Genomic DNA, 19,624 nt, shown 5'->3' on the forward strand with positions numbered 1-19,624 from the left:
TCCATGATCTACGTTAATCCATGTAAGATGTCATTCACATACAGTCATATTTGCCTCCAGTGACAGTGAAACAGTGAAAAACAATACGACTCTCTTTTCTTAACATTGAAACTTTACTATTTGTTGCACATACAAATTAAATACAAAATGACCTCAGTACTGAGTGTGAGTGAAACCAGTGGGGTCTCAGGTTAGTTGCTGAGCCTCATACATTGCACATGGTATTTGCTGCAGTATTGAAAATAATGTTATGAATCAATTATATAGTTTATCCGGATTTATATTTATTATCAGCCATCGAGGAATGATGCAAGTCGTGAAAGACCTAAAACCTGAAAGATTCAGGTACATGAAACTTTACAGCTTTGTATAGGCTGGCTAGTGCAGCTCTTTATTACGTACTAACTCCGCGTGCAAGGTACTTTAGTGCACAACACATAAGCTCATCCAGGTTGGTAAGGAGTGGCATATGTCTTCACAAACATAATGTTATCTATGAGTCTCACTGAGTGCCACTAGCATGATTATGATAAACTAATATGACAATTCACTGCTATGGCATAGCCACAGTGGAAACAAAAGTTGTTTGCTTAGAATTCCAGGCACAGGCTGCTGTGACAGGGATCTCAGAGAGCCGGTTAGGTCAACACTGGCTCTCTACCCCGATGAAGAGCAGAGAGCACAGCTTTGGGAAGTGGAAGGAAGGCTCAAATGATGGTGGTAGGGTGGCAGGAGGCCCGGTTGTTTTTGTACATTGGGGACAGGGAGGAGAAGTCCTGTGCTGTATGGCTCCCCGATTACTCCTCTGTCCCTGGGTATTAGCTGAAAGCAGGGGCAAATGATTTGGGGGCTATACACAACATAAAATTATAGATGGATGAAAAGCGAATAGGAGGAATATTTTTCACCTCAAGGTTTTAGGTGTCATTATCAACAACTCATGCTTCTCTCTCCAATCTATTCAATGTATTTAGAAGTCCCCTGTACAAAAACACCTGGCGTATTCAATGTTACCAATCTATAATTCTACATGCTATCTTGGGACTTCTACTTCAGATAGTAACCTATTTATACATTATAGAAAAATAGTTGTCATCCAAGATCACAAAAATTTGCCTAGAACTCTATTTTTCATTTTTCAAAGTATGTCACTTGATGAATTTCAACTTCAGTGTGCACATCCTGTGCCACATACTCATTCCTTAAGAATTCCCTCCATAGCAGGACATTAACCGATGTTTAAAAAGGTGTGCACACTCTATACTTACAGAGACATGCAATAACCACAAAGGTGATTAACAGACCACAGGCAGCAAAATGGGGAAAAGTACCTAAAACAGTAGGTCTTGTTGGTGCCGGAGAGCTGCTCTTGTTTGGTTGTTGTTGTTTCATAGGGTCTTTGACATTTAACACTGTTGTGTTGATAGATATTGCTGCAGAACCAGTGTCAAGCGATAAACCTGAAAAGTATTAAACATCATGTTAGTTATACTTCACAATTATTATTCATTGTATTACGTCCAATGGAAAGAATGATAAGACTAGCCCTGTGTCTCAAAATTTCATTAGAAACTATTCATGGTATCTTGCCTGAAAAGGGCATATCTTGCACTGAAGAGCCATGCAACATAAAGGCAAGTGGACATTTGAAAACAAAATGTCTCCCGCAACACATTTTCTGCTCAAACTAGTGCCCTGTGAAATGCAAATGTCCAACATTTTCCAGCGTCAAAGTTCTCGGACTAATTTTACGTAATGCTAAATTAGTGAATTTCGCAAGCATAATAGAAACTACGCACGGCCAAGTTACAAGGAGAAGCAACAAAATATAGTGGTGTCAGTAAACCTTTGTGTGTCGATGACATGACAATAAATGAGGACAGCGGGTGGAGATGTCTAGGTTTAGGTACAGTTAACTGATGAATATCGTCAGAAGGCCACGGAATGGGACATTGAGGAAGGCTAGCCCATCTTTTAATGAGTCCTGTATGTCATTGTTAAGAATCTTGCAAATGTATACCTCTGCCAATAAATATTATGCTTGACAAATAAATGCACAAACTCAAGAATGTTATTTGTTTCAACGACCGCCCCTCGGGTGCTACGGTGCATCAAACTCCAAGCAAACCTTTTTATTTGATAGGAATGTGTGGTCAAAATAACCTACCTATCTCTTTCCCAACCCTATACCCTTCGGACAGGCCTATCATGGTAGCACTCCTCCCTCTAGGCAGTCATGGTGAAACTGGTACATTGGGCTACACATGAACATTCAAGGCCAAATGGCGCAGCACTGGTGTCCATGTTTCCGAATGCATGTTCTATAAAGCAAGCGCAGAAAGTCAGTGTCTGAATAAAGTAGGTCTCTTCTAGCATACACAATTCAGAGAAAAGGGTCACTAAAACTAGTTTTATTAGAGAGAATGTTCCAGCAAATACGTTTTGTAGGGTACTGAATGGCCCACAACACAATAATCCTAAATCCTACAGTCATTTTATTTTATTTTAAGTAACTCCTGTCACTTGTTTGCACCTTTAATTGAAACAATTGGCAGCTGCAGTCTTTCTTTTTCCTTTCTATTCTCTGGTACATTTGAAGTGGAGAAGAGAAACATGGTACTTTGTTACTTTATGAGTGTATATTTTGTCATTCTGCAACTAGTCTCCTCATAAAGTAACATAGCAACATGTGTCTCACCTCTACTTGAACTAGAACAGCAAGGAGGGAGAAAGATTGCGACTGCCAAGAGATGTTACAATGGAAAAAGTAATGGCTCTGAGACTGTATACTTTGAGCCATTCAATGCACAAAGACGCGTCGGGTGGAACCTCCCCCTTAACTGTAATATAAGTAACGCAGAGATGGTTTGTGAATGTATCTTTAGTTTCTTTGAAAGAAGTCTCAGTGGCACCGAGATGGAGAGACAAACGAATTTCTTGGTAACCTACCCAATGATATTAAAAACACCTGTGGGAGCTACTGAAAACAAATCATGGAGCACCCACTGCAATTGTTACCTGTCGGCTGCGTGCCATTCAGAACATTTGGATGGACTGCATTCACCGGCTCACTGCTCCTGGTCAGGTTCGAATTTGGTCCCTTGGAAGCTTGGACTTGTATGACTGATCCACCATTGGGTGCTGGAGGTCGGCCTCTGATCTCTAGGGAAACAAAACTCTCTTCAATGAATGATGTTTTCCCTAAAACCGCTTGTATAAGGTTTGTACGGTCAACTTCTCCGATAAATGTAAGCAAAATTGCAACAAAATACTACTGTTAAATAATGAAAAAGTATTGAAGCTGGCAAACTGTTGGAATCTTACATCCTTCCAGCAAAGTGATGTAAATAAAATTAAACTGAGAACTGACATTTAAGTTACACATTAAGGGCACCACTCCTACAGCCATGAGGTGTAGGAAGAGATGGGCGTAGGGTGGTCATTTTGTACTTCTTTACCACTCCACAGCCAGTGATGAGAAATGTCACAGGATACTGAGGCTTTCCCACTTTACTGTGACCTCCTACTATTCCGCGAGTCATGATAAACAATAAGCATACTCCATCAAAGAGGCTTATCTAAAGTTTGGCAGCGGGATAATCTGTCACAAAGCTGGCGGATGTCGCGTCTGTCGTATCACAAGCTCATTGTAACCTATGAGACTTGTATCTTGACGGGATATCCGCCATCTTTTGAAGGATTATCGCGTCTGCCAAACTCTAAATAAGGCCCTAGATATTGTATTGACCGACTTAACTTTATCCATGAAAGTTTTAAAACATAGCATGAAGCCTCTAGAGCACTAAGCCATATTTGGACTGTTATGCAGAATATATAGGTTTATTAAAATTTATTTTCACAAAATATGTAACCACAATCCTACACAATTCTAGTAAAATAAAACGTATGCCATGTTTGAAAATGGCATATTCGGTCAACCTCCAGAGAAGGGGAGGACAACCTTGAAATAAGTCATGTTGGGTCCTTTTCTTGAAAACACTTGCACACCAAAGTAAAACGTAGGTATGTAAATACCCTATTTACAAGTGCACATCCACGTTACTGACCTTCAGAATATAGAAGTGCCCCTGTATATTGATTTCCTTGCAATGAAAATTCAAGGACTATTTTTGAATGTGCAGAATGGTCAAACCTGTACACAAGGGCATGCTTGCAGGCATTCCATCGTGTTGACTCCTGTCAACGTTGATGAACAATTGCAAACCTGCCAGTTTGTTGATATTCACAAACATTTGGAAAAGGTGAGGACATTCGTTGTCATGGATGCTTGTAGGGGAACTATTTTTCTCCACAGGGAAGGAACATGCTACTTACCAGTTTGCATCTGTTCTTGGCATGTAGAGCTGCAGATCTACACACTTTTGCATAGATCGCCATCTGGTGTTGGGCCCGGATGTTTGCCGTTTGTTTTTCCTCTTGGAAAGTCTTTGGAAGTCACGAGGTCGGTGACTCCTCCCTTGGATCGTATTGCGCATGGGCTTCGGCTCCATCCTCAGATTGTTTTTCGCCAGCAGGGAAAGATGGAGCGTAGTAATAGCAGTGAAGAAACCCATGTGTGTTGTATCTAAATAAGATAGACTGGAACAGATTCAGGTAGCGGGTGGGCGTGTGTAGATCTGCAGCTCTACATGCCAAGTACAGATGCATACTGGTAAGTAGCATATTCCGTTCGAGGCATATGAGCTGCAGATTACACACTTTTGCATAGACTATATAGCAGTTCCCAACCTTAGCGGCGACCACCGGTATCTGTTGCAGTGGTTTGAAATAGTGTTTTTAGTACAGCCTGGCCCACACTAGCTTGTTGCTTGGTTTGCACATCTACACAGTAATGTTTAGTGAAAGTGTGCGGTGTTGACCACGTAGCTGCCTTGCAGATATCATCTAATGGGATGTTCCCTAGAAAAGCCATGGAAGCCCCTATCTTTCGTGTAGAGTGGGCTTTAGGGGGAACAGATATCGTTCGTTTTGCTTTGTGGTAGCAAATCTGTATGCATTTTACAATCCACCTAGCTATCCCTGATTTTGAGATGGGGTTGCCTTTGTGTGGTGGAGAGAAAGAGACAAATAGTTGTTTGGTCTTTCTGAAAGGTTGTGTTCTCTGGATATAGTAAAGTATGGCCCTTTTAACATCTAACGTGTGTAGAGCCCTTTCTGCAACAGTTTGAGGTTGCGAGAAAAATACCGGTAATTCTACCGATTGGTTTAGATGAAAGGGGGAAATGACTTTGGGTAGGAATTTTGGGTTGGTACGGAGAACAACCTTGTTCTGGTGCATTTGGAGAAAAGGTTCTTGTATGGGTGCTTGTATCTCACTGACCCTTCTCAGGGAAGTGATGGCTACAAGAAAAGCTGTTTTCCATGTGAGAAATTGCAGTTCGAATTTATGCAAGGGTTCGAAGGGCGGTCCCATTAGCCTTGTGAGAACTATATTTAAGTTCCACACAGGTGAAGGTGGTACTCTGGGGGGAATTATTCGTTTGAGGCCTTCCATGAAAGCTTTAATGGCAGGCCCTCTGAAAAGTGATAGGTGCTGTCTGTTTTGTAGGTAAGCGGCAATTGCTGCGAGGTGTAGCCGAATGGATGTATATGCTAGGTTACACCTTTGTAGATGGAGCAAGTAGCATATGATGTGCTGTATAGATACGTCTAGAGGATTGATTGTGTTGTTATGGCAATAAACAACAAATCTTTTCCACTTGGCAGCGTAGCAGGCTCTAGTGGTAGGGCGTCTAGCTTCTCTGATGACGTTCATACAGTCAGGGGGAAGGTTAAGGTATCCGAATTCTAGGATCTCAGGAGCCAGATCGCAAGGTTGAGCTGAGCTGGGTCCGGGTGTCTGATCTCTCCATGGTTCTGGGTTAGGAGGTATGGTGAGAGGTGTAGCTTTTGGTGTGGTACTACGGAGAGTTCCAGCAGCGTGATGTACCACGGTAGTCTGGCCCACGTTGGAGCTACTAGGATCAGTGTGAGGGAGTGCTGTTGTAGCTTTCGCACCACTAATGGAATTAGTGAGAGAGGTGGAAAGGCGTACGCAAATTTACCTGACCAGTTCATCCATATCGCATTGCCTTTGGACAATGGGTGTGGGTATCTGGCGGCGAAGCATGGGCATTTTTTGTTTTCGTGGGTGGCGAAGAGGTCTATTTGTGGATGCCCCCAAATCTGAAAGAACGGGTGAAGAACCTGTGGGTGAAGTTCCCACTCGGGGATCTGCTGCGTCTGTCTGCTGAGCAGATCCGCCATGGTGTTTTGGACTCCTGGGACATGTTGGGCTAGAAGAAAGATTTTGTGTGGAATTGCCCATCTCCATATGCTCTGTGCTAGTTGAGAGAGCTATGGAGAGTGTGTGCCGCCTTGTTTTTGAATGTAGTACATGGCCGTCATGTTGTCTGTGCGAATGAGTACTGCCTTGCCTAAAATCTGTGTTTGAAAGGATTTTAGGGCCAGGAAGATTGCCAGTAACTCCAGATGGTTGATATGGAGTAACTTTTGTTGCAACGTCCATGTGCCCTGCACTGTGAGGTGTAATAGATGAGCTCCCCAGCCGGAGAGCGATGCGTCTGTTGTTAGTATTATTTGTGGAACCGGGTCCAGGAACGGTCGACCTCTGGAAAGATTTGTGGTGTTCCACCACTGCAGAGAGAGATGGGTGCGACCGTCTACCAACACCAGATCTGTCAGTTGCCCCTGAGCCTGGTTCCATTGGCGCGCTAAGCACTCTTGGAGTGGACGCATCTGGAGTCTTGCGTGAGGCACTATGAAAATGCAAGAGGCCATCATCCCTATCAGTTGCATAAACACTCTTGCTGGAAGGGAGTGTTGAAGTATGAATCTTTGACGCAAAGCCTGAATGCTTGCAATCCTGGCCGGATTGGGGTAGGCTAAGGCTTTTGAGGTGTCTATGGTGGCACCGAGGTATTGCTTTATGTGGGATGGTGTTAGCTGGGACTTTTGGTGGTTCACCGTGAAGCCTAGCTGGTGAAGTGGTTGGATTGTAGTGGCGGTGTGGTGTACACATTGGTTGTAGGACGTGGCTTTTATCAGCCAGTCATCCAAATATGGGAAGACGTGAATGTGCTGTCTTCTGAGGTGTGCCGCCACTACCGCTAGGCACTTGGTGAATACCCTTGGTGCTGTTGTGACCCCGAATGGGAGCACCTTGAACTGGTAGTGTTGCCCGTCCACTACAAATCTGAGGTACTTTCTGTGGGCATAGTGTACCGGAATGTGAAAGTATGCGTCTTTCAAGTCCAGTGTGGTGAGAAAGTCGTTCTGGGAGAGGAGCGTAAGTACCTGCTGAAGTGTTACCATGTGAAAATGGTCGGAATGTATGTATGTGTTTAGAGGCCGGAGATCTAGAATAGGTCGTAGAGTCTCGTCTCTTTTTGGTACTAGAAAATATAGGGAGGAGACCCCTAAATTTTGCTGATTGGCGGGAACTTGTTCTATTGCCTATTTTTGTAGGAGGGAGATTACCTCTTGTTTTAGTAATGTGGAATGTTCTTGTGACATTGGGCGTTTTCTGGGCGGAATGTTTGGGGGGGTAGATGTCTATTCTAGGCAGTACCCTGAGCGAATAATTTGGGTCACCCATTTGTCTGAGGTGATGGTCTCCCAGACTTGAAGGAAATGTTGTAGCCTGCCTCCGACCGGAGTGGGATGGTCTGGAGGGAGCGGGGGGAAGTCATTGGGTAGGCGGTGTGGCAGAGCGGGCGGTATTTGTTTTGCCTCTGCCTTTATTGTTATTGCCTCTATAGCCGCCTCTTTGATAACCTCTTGTGAAGGTGGACTGAGCAGGGGATTTGTAGGAAGTGGACGCGCTATCTGAGGAGTAGCCTCTAGCCGTACCCCGAAAGGAAGAGCGGCGAAAAGAGCCCCTAGGAGGGTGTGACTGCAGGGCTCCCATAGATTTCTTACTTTTCTCGAGGGCCTCATCTACCTTTGGACCGAATAGGTGTTCCTGGTCAAAGGGATGGTTTAGGATGGAGGCCTGTACCTCAGGTTTGAAACCTGATACCCTCAGCCAAGCATGGCGACGGAGGAGGACGCTAGTGTTAATGGCCCTGGAGGCTGTGTCTGCTGCGTCTAAGGCACAGCGTATGGAGGTGTTAGTTATAGTCTTACCCTCCTGAATTAATGAATTGGCCCTATTTTTGTATCTTTCTGGGAGGTGGTGCATTATGGTTTCTAATTCATCATAATGCGCTCTATCGTATCTGGCCAATAGCCCTTGAGTATTGGCGATACGCCATATATTGGCTGCCTGTGACGCAGTGCGCTTTCCTGACGCGTCCAGTAGCTTTGACTCTTTGTCAGGTGGTGGTGCTTCGCCTGACGCCTGGGAGTTTGACCTCTTCCATGCAGTGGAAACCACTAAGGAATCTAGCGGCGCTGGCCCTTTGATATAGGCAGGATCTGTGGTGGCAGCTTTATACTTTTTCTCTATGCGTGGGTTAATGACCCTAGCCCTGACTGGGTCCTTAAAAACCTCTGGCGCATGTTTTATCACCCCCTTGAGCATAGGTAGTATGGAGGTAGACCTATGTGCGGTATCAAAGGTGTCGAGGAGGAAATCCTCCTCTACTGGGTCAGTGTGTAGCTCTATCCCGTGATAATGTGCCGCCCTCTGAAGTAGGTGGTGGAAACCTAATGAGTCTTCCGGTGGAGATGGCCTGGAAGGGTAAAGGTCATCTTGTGGGACGTCTGGAATGTCTGGATTATTGTAGTTGTCCCATGGGCTTGGGGATCCTGTAGGGGTGGGCACTTGGGGCACATCCCCTGGATCGTAATATGGGTCCCCCTGATCATCATCGTCTGGAGAGGGGGTCGGGGAACGATGAGGTGGGGGTGGAGAAGGCAGAGGGGGCGGAGGTGGAGAGGGTGGAGGAGGTGGAGAAGGTGGGGAAGGCATTCTGAAAGGGGAGGTAGCAGAGTCCTTCCTCTTTGGAGGTGGATGCGAAGCCGGTTTGTCCAAATGTCTCTTTTTAGAAGAGAGTGCCAAATGTCCAGTTTTTGGATCCTTGGTAAGAGTCTTTTGCAAGGATCCGGTGTAAACAGTTCCTGTGACAAGGTTTGTTCCGTCGGCGCCGAAGGTTTTAGGCTTGTCCGTGCCGTGCTTAGCACTGGGCTTGGGAACCCCCAATTTCTTGGTCGGCGACGAGGTGGGCTTCGGCGTAGAAGTGTCGGTGGCGAGGGCCTTATGGGGTTTGGTCGGTACCGAAAGGCTGGGTTTCGACACCGAGGACTTTGGTGCAGAGCTCGGTGTCGAGGTAGAGGCCGGTCTCTTTTTCGGTGCCGAAGTGTGTTTCTCGGCACCGCTGGAGGGCTGGCTCGAGCCTGAGCCGCCGGAAGGCTTATTTGGCTTCTTCACCGGGCCCCAAGGTGGGGTGTTTGAAGCAGTGTCTCTGGTCTTGCCTAGGCCCAGAGGCGAAGGCGTGACCGAAGCCTTTTTGGGTGTCGGCGCAGGTGGGGGAGGGGGTATAGTACTCACGACCCTCTGCGCCGGGGTGATGTCCTCCACATTTGAGTCGTCGGCTTCGGAAGCGCTGACGAAGTCCTCTTCGGTGAGCTGCTGTCCCGGATCTTCGACGTCGTCCCCAAAGATGTTGACTGGAACGGAGGTCGAGGTGTGTGCCATGTTTAGTCTGGCCCTTCGATCTCGAATAGTCTTTTTCGATCTGAAAGACTTGCAGGCCGGACAGTCTCGAGCCTCGTGTTCCGGGGAGAGGCAGAGGTTGCACACCTCATGAAGATCGGTGTGGGGGAATTTGGACCCACATCGAGGGCACTTTTTGAAAGGAGTTCCTTCCATCAGCCGGAACCGGAGCTTGGGTAGGCCCGAAGGCCGCCGTCGACGACTGGAATCGAAGATGTGTCGAAGAGAAGGTGATTGAGGAGATCTGGATCTGAACAATACCGCGATGAGCGAGGATTCCGCTTCGATCGTCGAACTGGAAATGTTCGGAACTGGAGCGCGAAGTATTACATCCGAGCCCGATGGCGGAAAAAAACAATCTGAGGATGGAGCCGCAGCCCATGCACAATACGATCCAAGGGAGGAGTCACCGACCTCATGACTTCCAAAGACTTTCCAAGAGGAAAAACAAACTGCAAACATCCGGGCCCAACACCAGATGGTGATCTATGCAAAAGTGTGTAATCTGCAGCTCATATACCTCGAACAATATCTTTCCAGTGGAGAAACAAAAAAAGTTTAAAAGTACCAATGCACTTAATATTGACACTACTGCATGCTAAAATGTATATATTCATTCCTTATATGAACATTTTTACAAGAGTATTACTGTGAGCCGGCGACTGCCGCATGTGCTCAGAAGTACTTCTAGAATTCTATGAGAATTAAAAAATAAATTCATTTTACTTTAGGCACAGGCCTTTTAGTGACTTGGGTCGTTGCCTTAAACAACTTAGCCCAGACAAATGGTCTGAAGGCCTTAAACTAAGGGGCATATTTATTATGCAGTTGTGTAGCCCTTGTGCCACGCAATGGGGTGCGTGCGTGGTGTGGCGACTAAACTACTAAGTAAGATTGGTCACGCCATGCAAGGCCACCTTTAGATTAACGCAACGCAGCGAAAATCGATGCGTTGTGTTAATCTGCCCCAGTGAGGCATTCCACGATATGGAGCATGGTGTTTCCATGCACCCACCCACAGACTTTGGCACCTTCCAGGATTTACCATAACTGGTAGACCTGGGAATGCGTCAAAATGCTACACGTCCCTAGGCGAAGCGTAATGAGGAGGAATATCTTTATTTCTCCTCGTTTTTTCCACTTTCTATGTGTGCTGCATTCTGCAGCACATTTAGAAAAGGGAAAATGTCTCAGAGGTTTTGCACCATGGTGCCTGCGTTGGTGCTAGGCAGCTTATTATGCACCAGCACAAGGAAAAGAAAGGAATGCACCATATAATGTTAAATACTGCGCTTTCCTTATCAGGCAGCGAAGTGCAGCAAGGGGGCTTGCTGCGCTGCGTGATTTTTTTATAAATGTGCCTGGGTGCAACTAGTTCGAAACACATGCAATGCTTCAGCACTATTGTCTTACCTGCTCCTTTCCAGTAAATAAGGGATCCTTTCACAAGCATTCCCTGAGCATTCCGGACTAAGTAATATTTTAAATGCTTCTGCTTCTTGGGCTGCGTTGTCAGCTTAAGATTGATATGATTGGAAAATTCTGTGAAGTAGCGGAAACCTTTCTCGCCACAGCCAACACAGTTGCCGGAGAAGCCTGGGAGAAAAACAAGTAACTTACAATTAATGTGAAACAGGATGCCAAGCAGGTCAGTGTTAGAAAGACTATGATCCATCCTTAGAAACCACAAGGCTTTAATTGGAAAATAAACAAATATAATATAAAAGTCTTACAGCGCCTTTCTTGATGTGTTTCTCCATGACACATCAAGTAGTGTTAGTAAAGCTCATGAACTGTAAAATGCGGGAAAAGCCTTTACAACGTGAGAGGAGCCACGCGTGCCCTTCCCCGCAAGCGTAGCCATGATTGGCTGAACCCCGCATCTGCCTTATCCATGCGTATGCGAGGTTAAGGCAGATGGCTCCGGATGGGTGGGGAGAGGAAGAGTGAGCTAAGGAACTGGAAGCTCTGGGGCGGATTTGTAAGTGGGGCAGGGGCCGGGTTTGGGGCAGGTCATTTTTAGAGGAGTGGGTCAGATTTTAGGGTTCAGGGCAGGTGGGTCGGGGTATTTCATGGAAGGCGGGAAGGGCATTAGGGCTCAGGGCGGGGGTGGCACATCAGTGTAGTTTTAAGGGTTGGGACCAGATTTGGGGGTGGTAGTTTTTAGGGGTGGGGTGCAGTCTTTTTTAAAAAGAACAGGGTTTTAGGGCTCAGGGCAGGGGAGTTTTAAGGGCTGGGTTTGGGCGGGGGTTTTTAGGGGTGAGGGGCAGATTTAAGGCTGAAGGCAGGGGGGGGTCAGGTAGTTTTTTTAAACGGCTGCAAAGGGCAGGGTTTTAGGGCTCAGGGCGGGGGAAGAGGTAGAGGTAGTTTGAAGAGCAGCGTGTGGTTCATTCTTAGGGCTCAGAGCTGGGGGGCTGGGGTCAGGGTAGTTTTTTGGTAGGGGCAGGGTTTTAGGACTTAGAACGGGGAAGGGGTAGTTTTAGGGTAAGGTGGGGTAGGGTTTAGGCCTCAGGGAGGGGGGGCAAGGTAGGGGGACAGGAGTTTAGGGCTTAGGGTGGGTTGGGTGGATCAGGGTACTGGTGATCTTTACCACGCATATCCCTTTACCAATCATGCCTTTACAACAAAATTGCCTGGTAAAGGCATGCGTAGTAAAGGAATGCTTGGTTAAGACGCATTTGTGGTTGGGTCCGCATTGTAGAGGCGCACGCGGTTCAGCCATGCGTGCCTCTGTCATACAACCTCAAAATGTACACCTAATTTTACCCCACTGTAGTTGTGTTTAATGCACTGTAGTTGTGTTGTGTTATAAATCTATGAAGCAGTGCTAATATCATATGGCTTCTTGGCACTAAACACCAATTCATCTAACAGACAAAACTCCACTGTTAACCGAACTATACTAAAACATCTGAAATAATTGATTTTCAGTAACATATTTAACCTACTGCAAGTTCGTTCCAAGCCACTGCGGCCAGAAAAAAATCATATCCACATATTTTAACCTTTGAGGTTGTAGCCAAGGTCCACTAGTATCAGAGATTTTCTGCACAGAATATTGTGATCCTCTCACACAGCGCCTTCCGAACCATGCACAGGGAATTGAAGAGGATCCACTTCTTCGCAGGGACCAGGGAAGTGTTAAGCTGGAGAGACATGACCCTTCTTTAAATGTCCCAGGACTTGTGCTGCTGACTGATACAGTCTCAGAAGTCTGCATCCTAAATAGTCACATAGCCCAGCTACACAAATATTCCAGGTGTGATCCTAACCCAGCGCTGAAAGTTTCAAAAAAGCAAAACACAAGTAATCTTTGTGGAACAAAACCCACCCTGCCTGCATTTCCAACCCCGGCAGTTACACTTGAGACATCATCTGCCTGTCAAGTCAAAAGGAGCAACAATTCTAAGATATACAGATTTCAAAGTAATGGTTGAAGCACAGACCCATGTTTTAAACCACAAATGAGTTTCTGAATGCTAGAACAGCAAACATTGGCAAAGCCAATAGGTTTGATGATCTCACCCAAGTGTTGACAAGAGCTATAAAACAATCCCTCCGGCAGTGAAAATACAAGCATTAAAAATACAATAGGTCTCGCCTTTCATTAAGTTAAAGCCATTTGCTTTGCTATACAATACCATTAGCATAGCAACTGGCTTTAACTTAATCAAAGGCGAGACCTATTGCATTTTCAATGCATGTTTTTTCTTATTAGTAGTTTTAGTCTGACCAGGGATTGCCTGCTGGTGTTCCATATGGAGATTTTTCCTGCTGTGTAGGCTGCTTATATTGACATAGCACAGATCTTTAATTAGTGGAATAGTGCTGCTGACGATCATGCATTTGTTTCATCAACACGCAAGGAGCAGTGCTCAAGGTTCCTGTAGACAAGTGTGATAGACAGTTTGCTATGGAGCTAAAGCACCAAAGGACTAGTGCTGTTGACTGCTGTGGAATGGTGCAACTGTCAAACAAATAATGGTGAGATCAACTCACAGGGAATGGTGCTATTCACATTTTTTTTTGGGGGGTGGGGGCAGTTTTATTTAGCACAAACTCGACCCAAAGGTATTGGAGCACTACATGAGCATCTGTTACGTTACACAAGAACACCTTCATTTTTGGTAAGCACAGGGAAATTACGTGATTTACCAGAATCACAGGATGTTCCCCAGCTCCAAAGTAAGCAGCTCTAAGCATTGGGCCACCTCCGATCAATAGCATGATGCTATTGGTCCTCGTGAGTGATAGCGCTTGATCTGGTTCGGTGCTGTAGTTCACACTCATGCAATGGTACTCTCAGCAACCAAGTTATGGTGCTCTCAACTCCCTTGGGAGGGTGCCATCTAGGCTTTTGCAGTAGCTCAGTAAACCTGTGCAATAGCCTTATGGACACTCATAGAAGGCTGCAATTGACATTCTTGGAATGGTTGTGAGACACTTGTGAATAGATGCTATAGACTCTTGTGAAAGAATGGGATAAGCACTTGTGTAATTGCAGAGTAGGTCACCTGATACTCATGGAATAATGCTACAGACAGTAATGGAATGGGGTCTTTATCAGTGTAGACTGGTGTGATCGACCTTTACCAACTACAGAGCCTTAATGAAGCGTCCTATTGCCAGTCATGGAATAGTGCTAGCAAGCTCCCTCGAATGATGTCTTCATCATTCAGATGTGCGTTCTATCAGGCAGCATAGCAGCCCTAAAGACAATCTGCTCTGCATAACTATTTGCATCTTTTTTTTGTCATTTCTAGACGTCACATCGCTCGGGGGATTCACAAGTATAAAACACCAGAAATCACTAACAGCCAGCCCTCCGAACTCCCACAGACCAGACATGCAGAGGGAACCTCGTTTTGGAAAGGCACAGAGGTAGACATTAAAGGTGGAGGAGCAGGCGATATGTGAGCATGACTCCTCTGATACATGAACCAGACCCACTGACTGTCACTGAGTCCTGGGGGCTTGGGTGGTCTCCAAAGAGGCAGCAATTGTCCTCAACTCTTGCACCCACAAGTAAACCAAATGTGTTACTGAAAAAGTGAATGCGACCTTGTGTAATGCATCTAATGCTCATGTAAAGCGCACCAATACTTTCAGGTCGAGTAAGCCCTATATAAAACTGCACACAAAATATTCTGGCAGGGAAAATAGAGATCTGACAGGGGCAGGAGCATTTTTCAGCTTCCTGTACACGAAATAGAGAGACATCAAAGACCTTCGAACAGGGAGCTGCTTCTGAGACAAGTAGAGGTCTCCTTCAATAGGAAACGGGCTGCAGAAAAACAGCGTCCCCACAGACAGGGAGCGCTACAGGTGCAAACAGAAAACACTTATGCTGCCCTCAACCATGGGGGGTACCCAAGATAAATAACAACTCGTTGGAGGAGGACCACACTGACATGAATTGACTCGCTAGGAAGCACCACCTTTGGTGTGGAATGAACCTTCAGGTCGAAAGCAGAGCCACGGAGGGGCAGGAGTGCCCCGGCAGACAAGGAGCACCCCTGGATTCACAGCAGCCCCTCTAAGAGGGGATGGGGGGCACAACCCAGAGAGCTCCCCGTGACGTCGGGAGTCTGACGGAAGCCTGGTTCTCACATTTTCCATAATATTCTCATCAGAATGGAATATGTCTGCCAGTGCCTCAAAAACACATTTACCAGTCGCGGGTGTAGGATTCAAGGAGAAAATAAGCAAACAAACAAGCCAACCCCTCTGAGGGAGGAGAGAGACACACACGGGCCCCTCTATTCTGCACAAAAGGGCACCAGAGACAGAAGTCTACACTGCACACATCAGCATCACACAGACTTTCTCTAGCATGTCACTCAGCGATGACAGAGACATTCTCCAGCAAAGCACTATGAACCACAGAGACCGTCTCAAAGGCTGCACATATATGACGACGCCAGCAACAGGCTTCAACCCGCCACACACAGACACCGGTAGACTCCAGCACATTATGACGACAAGCCTGCATTCAACATCGGAGACTGACCTACCCTGCATGCAACATACAGATGCAGTGAGACTGCAACTCACCTCATATAAACATAGCCTGACAGACACAACCGCCAGAGCCCTGTACATAACAACAAAAAAGAACAGATGCACTTGTACAATGCAATTCACAGGCAAACAACAGCGCTCCAACAGGTTCTATCCCTGTACAGAAAAACACATTGTTAAATACTTGCAGACTTCAGTCATATACACACATACACCCGAGACTAACAGATCTGCTTACTACAGCACAGAAGACAGACTGCACAGTGTCCACATGCACATTTGCACGTGCATGTTGACAGCCAGATGGATTTTGCAGCGCACAGCGAAGCTCTCGCTATGCGAGGGCTTTTTACATGTGCACGCGTACGGAGGAACAATGATGGCGTTGGGCTGTCCACATGCACGTGCATTTGCAGCTGTATGTGGACAGCCCGATGCCATCTTTGTCCCTCCATACGCGTGCACATCGTGAATTGATTACAAAAATCCCTTGCATGGCGAGGGCAGCGCTGTGCGCTGCTAACGCCAGGCGAGACCTAAAAAAAGGAATTGGTTTGTAAATATAATAGATAGGTGAGCTAAACAAAGGTTTGATGACAGAGTGTACTTTTTAGAAGTATATTAGCCCCTCAGGAATTCCATTGGGAGCAGAAAGATATAACCATTAAGCGTAATGAAAGAAGGTGAGACTAAAATACGTTTCCAGGATGTGACTGACGATTTCTCAAGCCAATGGCTGAAGGTTCCTGACACAAAGAAGCCAATGATTGAAGAAGACTGAATCAACATTCCTATGAGGAATTATGGAATATAATATGTTTGCGATGAATGGTGCAAGCACTATTACACGTCAAACCTATAAAGGAGACAGGAACTCGTCAAATGAGGGCTCCTTCAAGAAAGGACTTTAAGCAGTCAAATTCCCTTCATCCAAATACTTATTTCTTCTAGTCTACCGATCAGTTTTTTAAGAGTGATGGTGTTGAAGAAACCTGAAAGGTGTAATAATATACATGCTTCAATACCATCACCATTTAGTTCCCATCTCTAGTACCTAAAATTGAAGTGACAGCATCGTCCTTTATTCTTTCCAATAAAGAGTTTAAATACATTTTGCTGGGTAAGGGCAATTCAATACTGGAAGGAATTTGTTAGATTATTTGAATCTGCACCAGGAGGAGGATAACAGAATCTTCCATGAAGGGGCGACAATCAATATGGACGGCAGGGCTCAACCATGCTGCATTTTCCAAATACAATGAGTATCTTTTAGGCTGTGCAAAGGTCAGCCTCAGAGACACTCACTTTGTCAGGATCAGACAGCTAGGTGTTTTGCATGTACTAATGCGCAGGCGCCTGGCAGCCTGAGACAGGCTTTACCGAGCTGAAGATTTCACAGCCCTGAGTGCAGTGACCTCACCAGCCCAGTAGAATATATCTCTTTACTACGCCTGTTGTTACATCGCGAACCATTACATCGCAAGTCATTACAAGGACTTGCTGTAGGGGGCGCATTGGATTTAGGAATAGTATAATTTACTATTCCTACTCCAGTTAGTGCAACAGCAGGGAAAGTGTTGGACTGTAAATCCAAAACCTTCTGCCCCCTACAGCAAGTCGTTGTAACAATGTGTGATGTAATGGTTCGCAATGTAACAACGCGGTCGTTGTAGTGGCATGCGATGAATCACTTGCGATGTATACGCTGTTTCCCGCCCAGCAAAGCCCGGTGAGGTCCTCCTCCACATGACGAAAGGGAGAGTCACCACAAGGCCCAGCCCTGGCACTTCAAATGTACAGAATATCCTTATGCCTCACAGTGTCTTATTTAAGACCCTTTCCATTGGTACAACCTAACAACAACTGGCTGAAACAGATACTCTCTGAATTGACCACTAAGGGTCTGATTTTGAGTTTGGTGGTGTGTGTTAATACCGTTATCATGTCAGTTATTCCTCCAGCCAAATTTAGAGATGTCCGCCGGCCCAGTGGACAGCTTATTCTTTTATAGGAACCCCCTGGTCTGTAATACCAAAGTGCCCCTGGAGTGCAAACAACTGGAGCACACTTCTATAATACGGATCCTAGTGGCGTCTACATGAGCAATCGAGTGAAAGTTTTTATCTGCCAAAGAATCCAGCATCAATAACATAACTGAGTAGGCTGAGAGCTGGTCCTCAGACCTCTTTGTCACAGGTTTGAACTTCTACAGGCACAACTCAGCTTGTCAGTCTTATAGGTTGATAAAATGAACATCACGATTAAAAGTAGTTATCAGTATCAACAGGTAATTCAGTTTGCAGCATGCGCTACAAAAAAAAAATATTATTATTTAAAATAAATAACTGATGGAGAAAGCTCTCACTTTTTCACTGAGATTAGGAATCATGATGTTCAGTTGAAAAGTGGGCAGCATCCATTGGTATAGCGGAAGATCGCGAACAATGAAAAGTTAGAAGTAAAAGATGGCACAGAAACCCACGACAACCTGGAGAGCAATGAAACCCAAATGACAGACAGGAGAGCAGCAGACAGGAAGAAGCTGCTGCCTGGTGACAAGACAATCACCCGAACAATAAGATCTGAACAAAACCTATGAATTTGGACACTAGGCTACTGGGCAAATTCATAGATTTTGTTAGAGATTAAATATAATCACAGGCATCACAGACTACATCCTTCCCATAGTCACACCTAAGATGGCAGACAACATTATATAAGACTTAACAGGTCAGATGCTTATAATCCGGGCATGCATGACTCATCAAATACGTATATGACATAGGGTGACATTGTATTTGCACTATGATCCACAAGCCGCAATGATAATTTAATAGGGGTATGAGGATGTGGACACTCGGTGTATGTACTTGTTTTTCAGAGCCCTACACTGCTCTAACTCCACTTTTATGGATCAGTCAAACTAAAGCTATTTACTGTTAGGTTTCTTTATTGGCAGAAATTGTTTTTCTGGCCCTTGGTGGAGTGAAGGAGTTGTTGTAGTGTTGAAAGGAAGAGGCAAAAATAAGTATCACAGTTCCAACCATGCGGTAAGAAGAAATTTCACACCACCAATGGACTTCATTTTCCCCTATGTAATAAAATGTGTTCTGTAGATATGGCTTCGGGCCAAAGATAAAGATGGACAGTATTCATATATGCTATGTATAACGAATATATGAAATCCATATAAGTTCACAACTTTCAATGTAAGGGGAATGCAAGAACCAATAAAATTGCAAAAAAGGCGCAGATGCCTGAACCAAAGGGACATAGATGTAGGTTTCCTAGAGACAGCACATATGGACCAGACAGGCAAGTTGCCTTAATAGAAAAAATGGGTTAGATAAACATTTTGTACAGCTTCTCCATGTTTCCATGGGGAGTGTTAATATGGGTGAAACCTGGTGTCTCATTTGAAAAAACACATAGAGATACAAGATTTGGAAGACTGTTATGTGTGTTTTTTAGGGCACTCAGGTAATATTTGATATTAATATGTTGTGCACCAAATTCACCACAGGTAGAGCTCTTGACTAGGGCCTCCAACTTTATCATATCATCATTGATATGAGGTGACGACTTTCTGACATTACAGCGGACAGATCTCACCTACCTCTGCCAGAAAGGAGAAAACATTAAAGGGATGAAAGAATTAAAAATATGGACGGAACACTGGTAGTGTAGGATGCCAGGTGAAAGGTTCACTCACAGAGCAGGAAATTCTTGATCTATTACCTATTCATGTATTGCACCCCAAACAGACGTTTCTCTGCACACAACAGATAGTACAGACAATGTATGATGCAGAAAATCTGTGCAGAACACTTTTGACCATAATCCACTACTATTGTAACTCAGTATGACAACTAACCCAAACACTGATTAACATTTACAAATGACAAACTTACATCATAGAGGGGC

General features: G+C 45.2%; 1 protein-coding gene across 3 annotated transcripts in view; it reads right to left on the reverse strand.

Annotated features, from left to right (window-relative positions):
* GREB1 (growth regulating estrogen receptor binding 1) overlaps positions 1–19,624 on the reverse strand; it is a 637,715-nt gene that overhangs the window by 325,110 nt on the left and 292,981 nt on the right. For all 3 annotated transcript variants that reach the window (XM_085610685.1, XM_085610682.1, XM_085610683.1), the window contains exons 5-7: positions 11,093–11,275; positions 3,019–3,162; positions 1,332–1,460 (exon numbers count right to left, since the gene is read on the reverse strand). In XM_085610685.1, the coding sequence (XP_085466811.1) occupies positions 1,332–1,460; positions 3,019–3,162; positions 11,093–11,275 (456 nt within the window). The remainder of the gene's footprint in view (positions 1–1,331; positions 1,461–3,018; positions 3,163–11,092; positions 11,276–19,624) is intronic.

Source organism: Triturus cristatus, chromosome 6 (assembly GCF_964204655.1).
Source record: "Triturus cristatus chromosome 6, aTriCri1.1, whole genome shotgun sequence".
NCBI classification, from domain to species: Eukaryota; Metazoa; Chordata; class Amphibia; order Caudata; family Salamandridae; genus Triturus; species Triturus cristatus.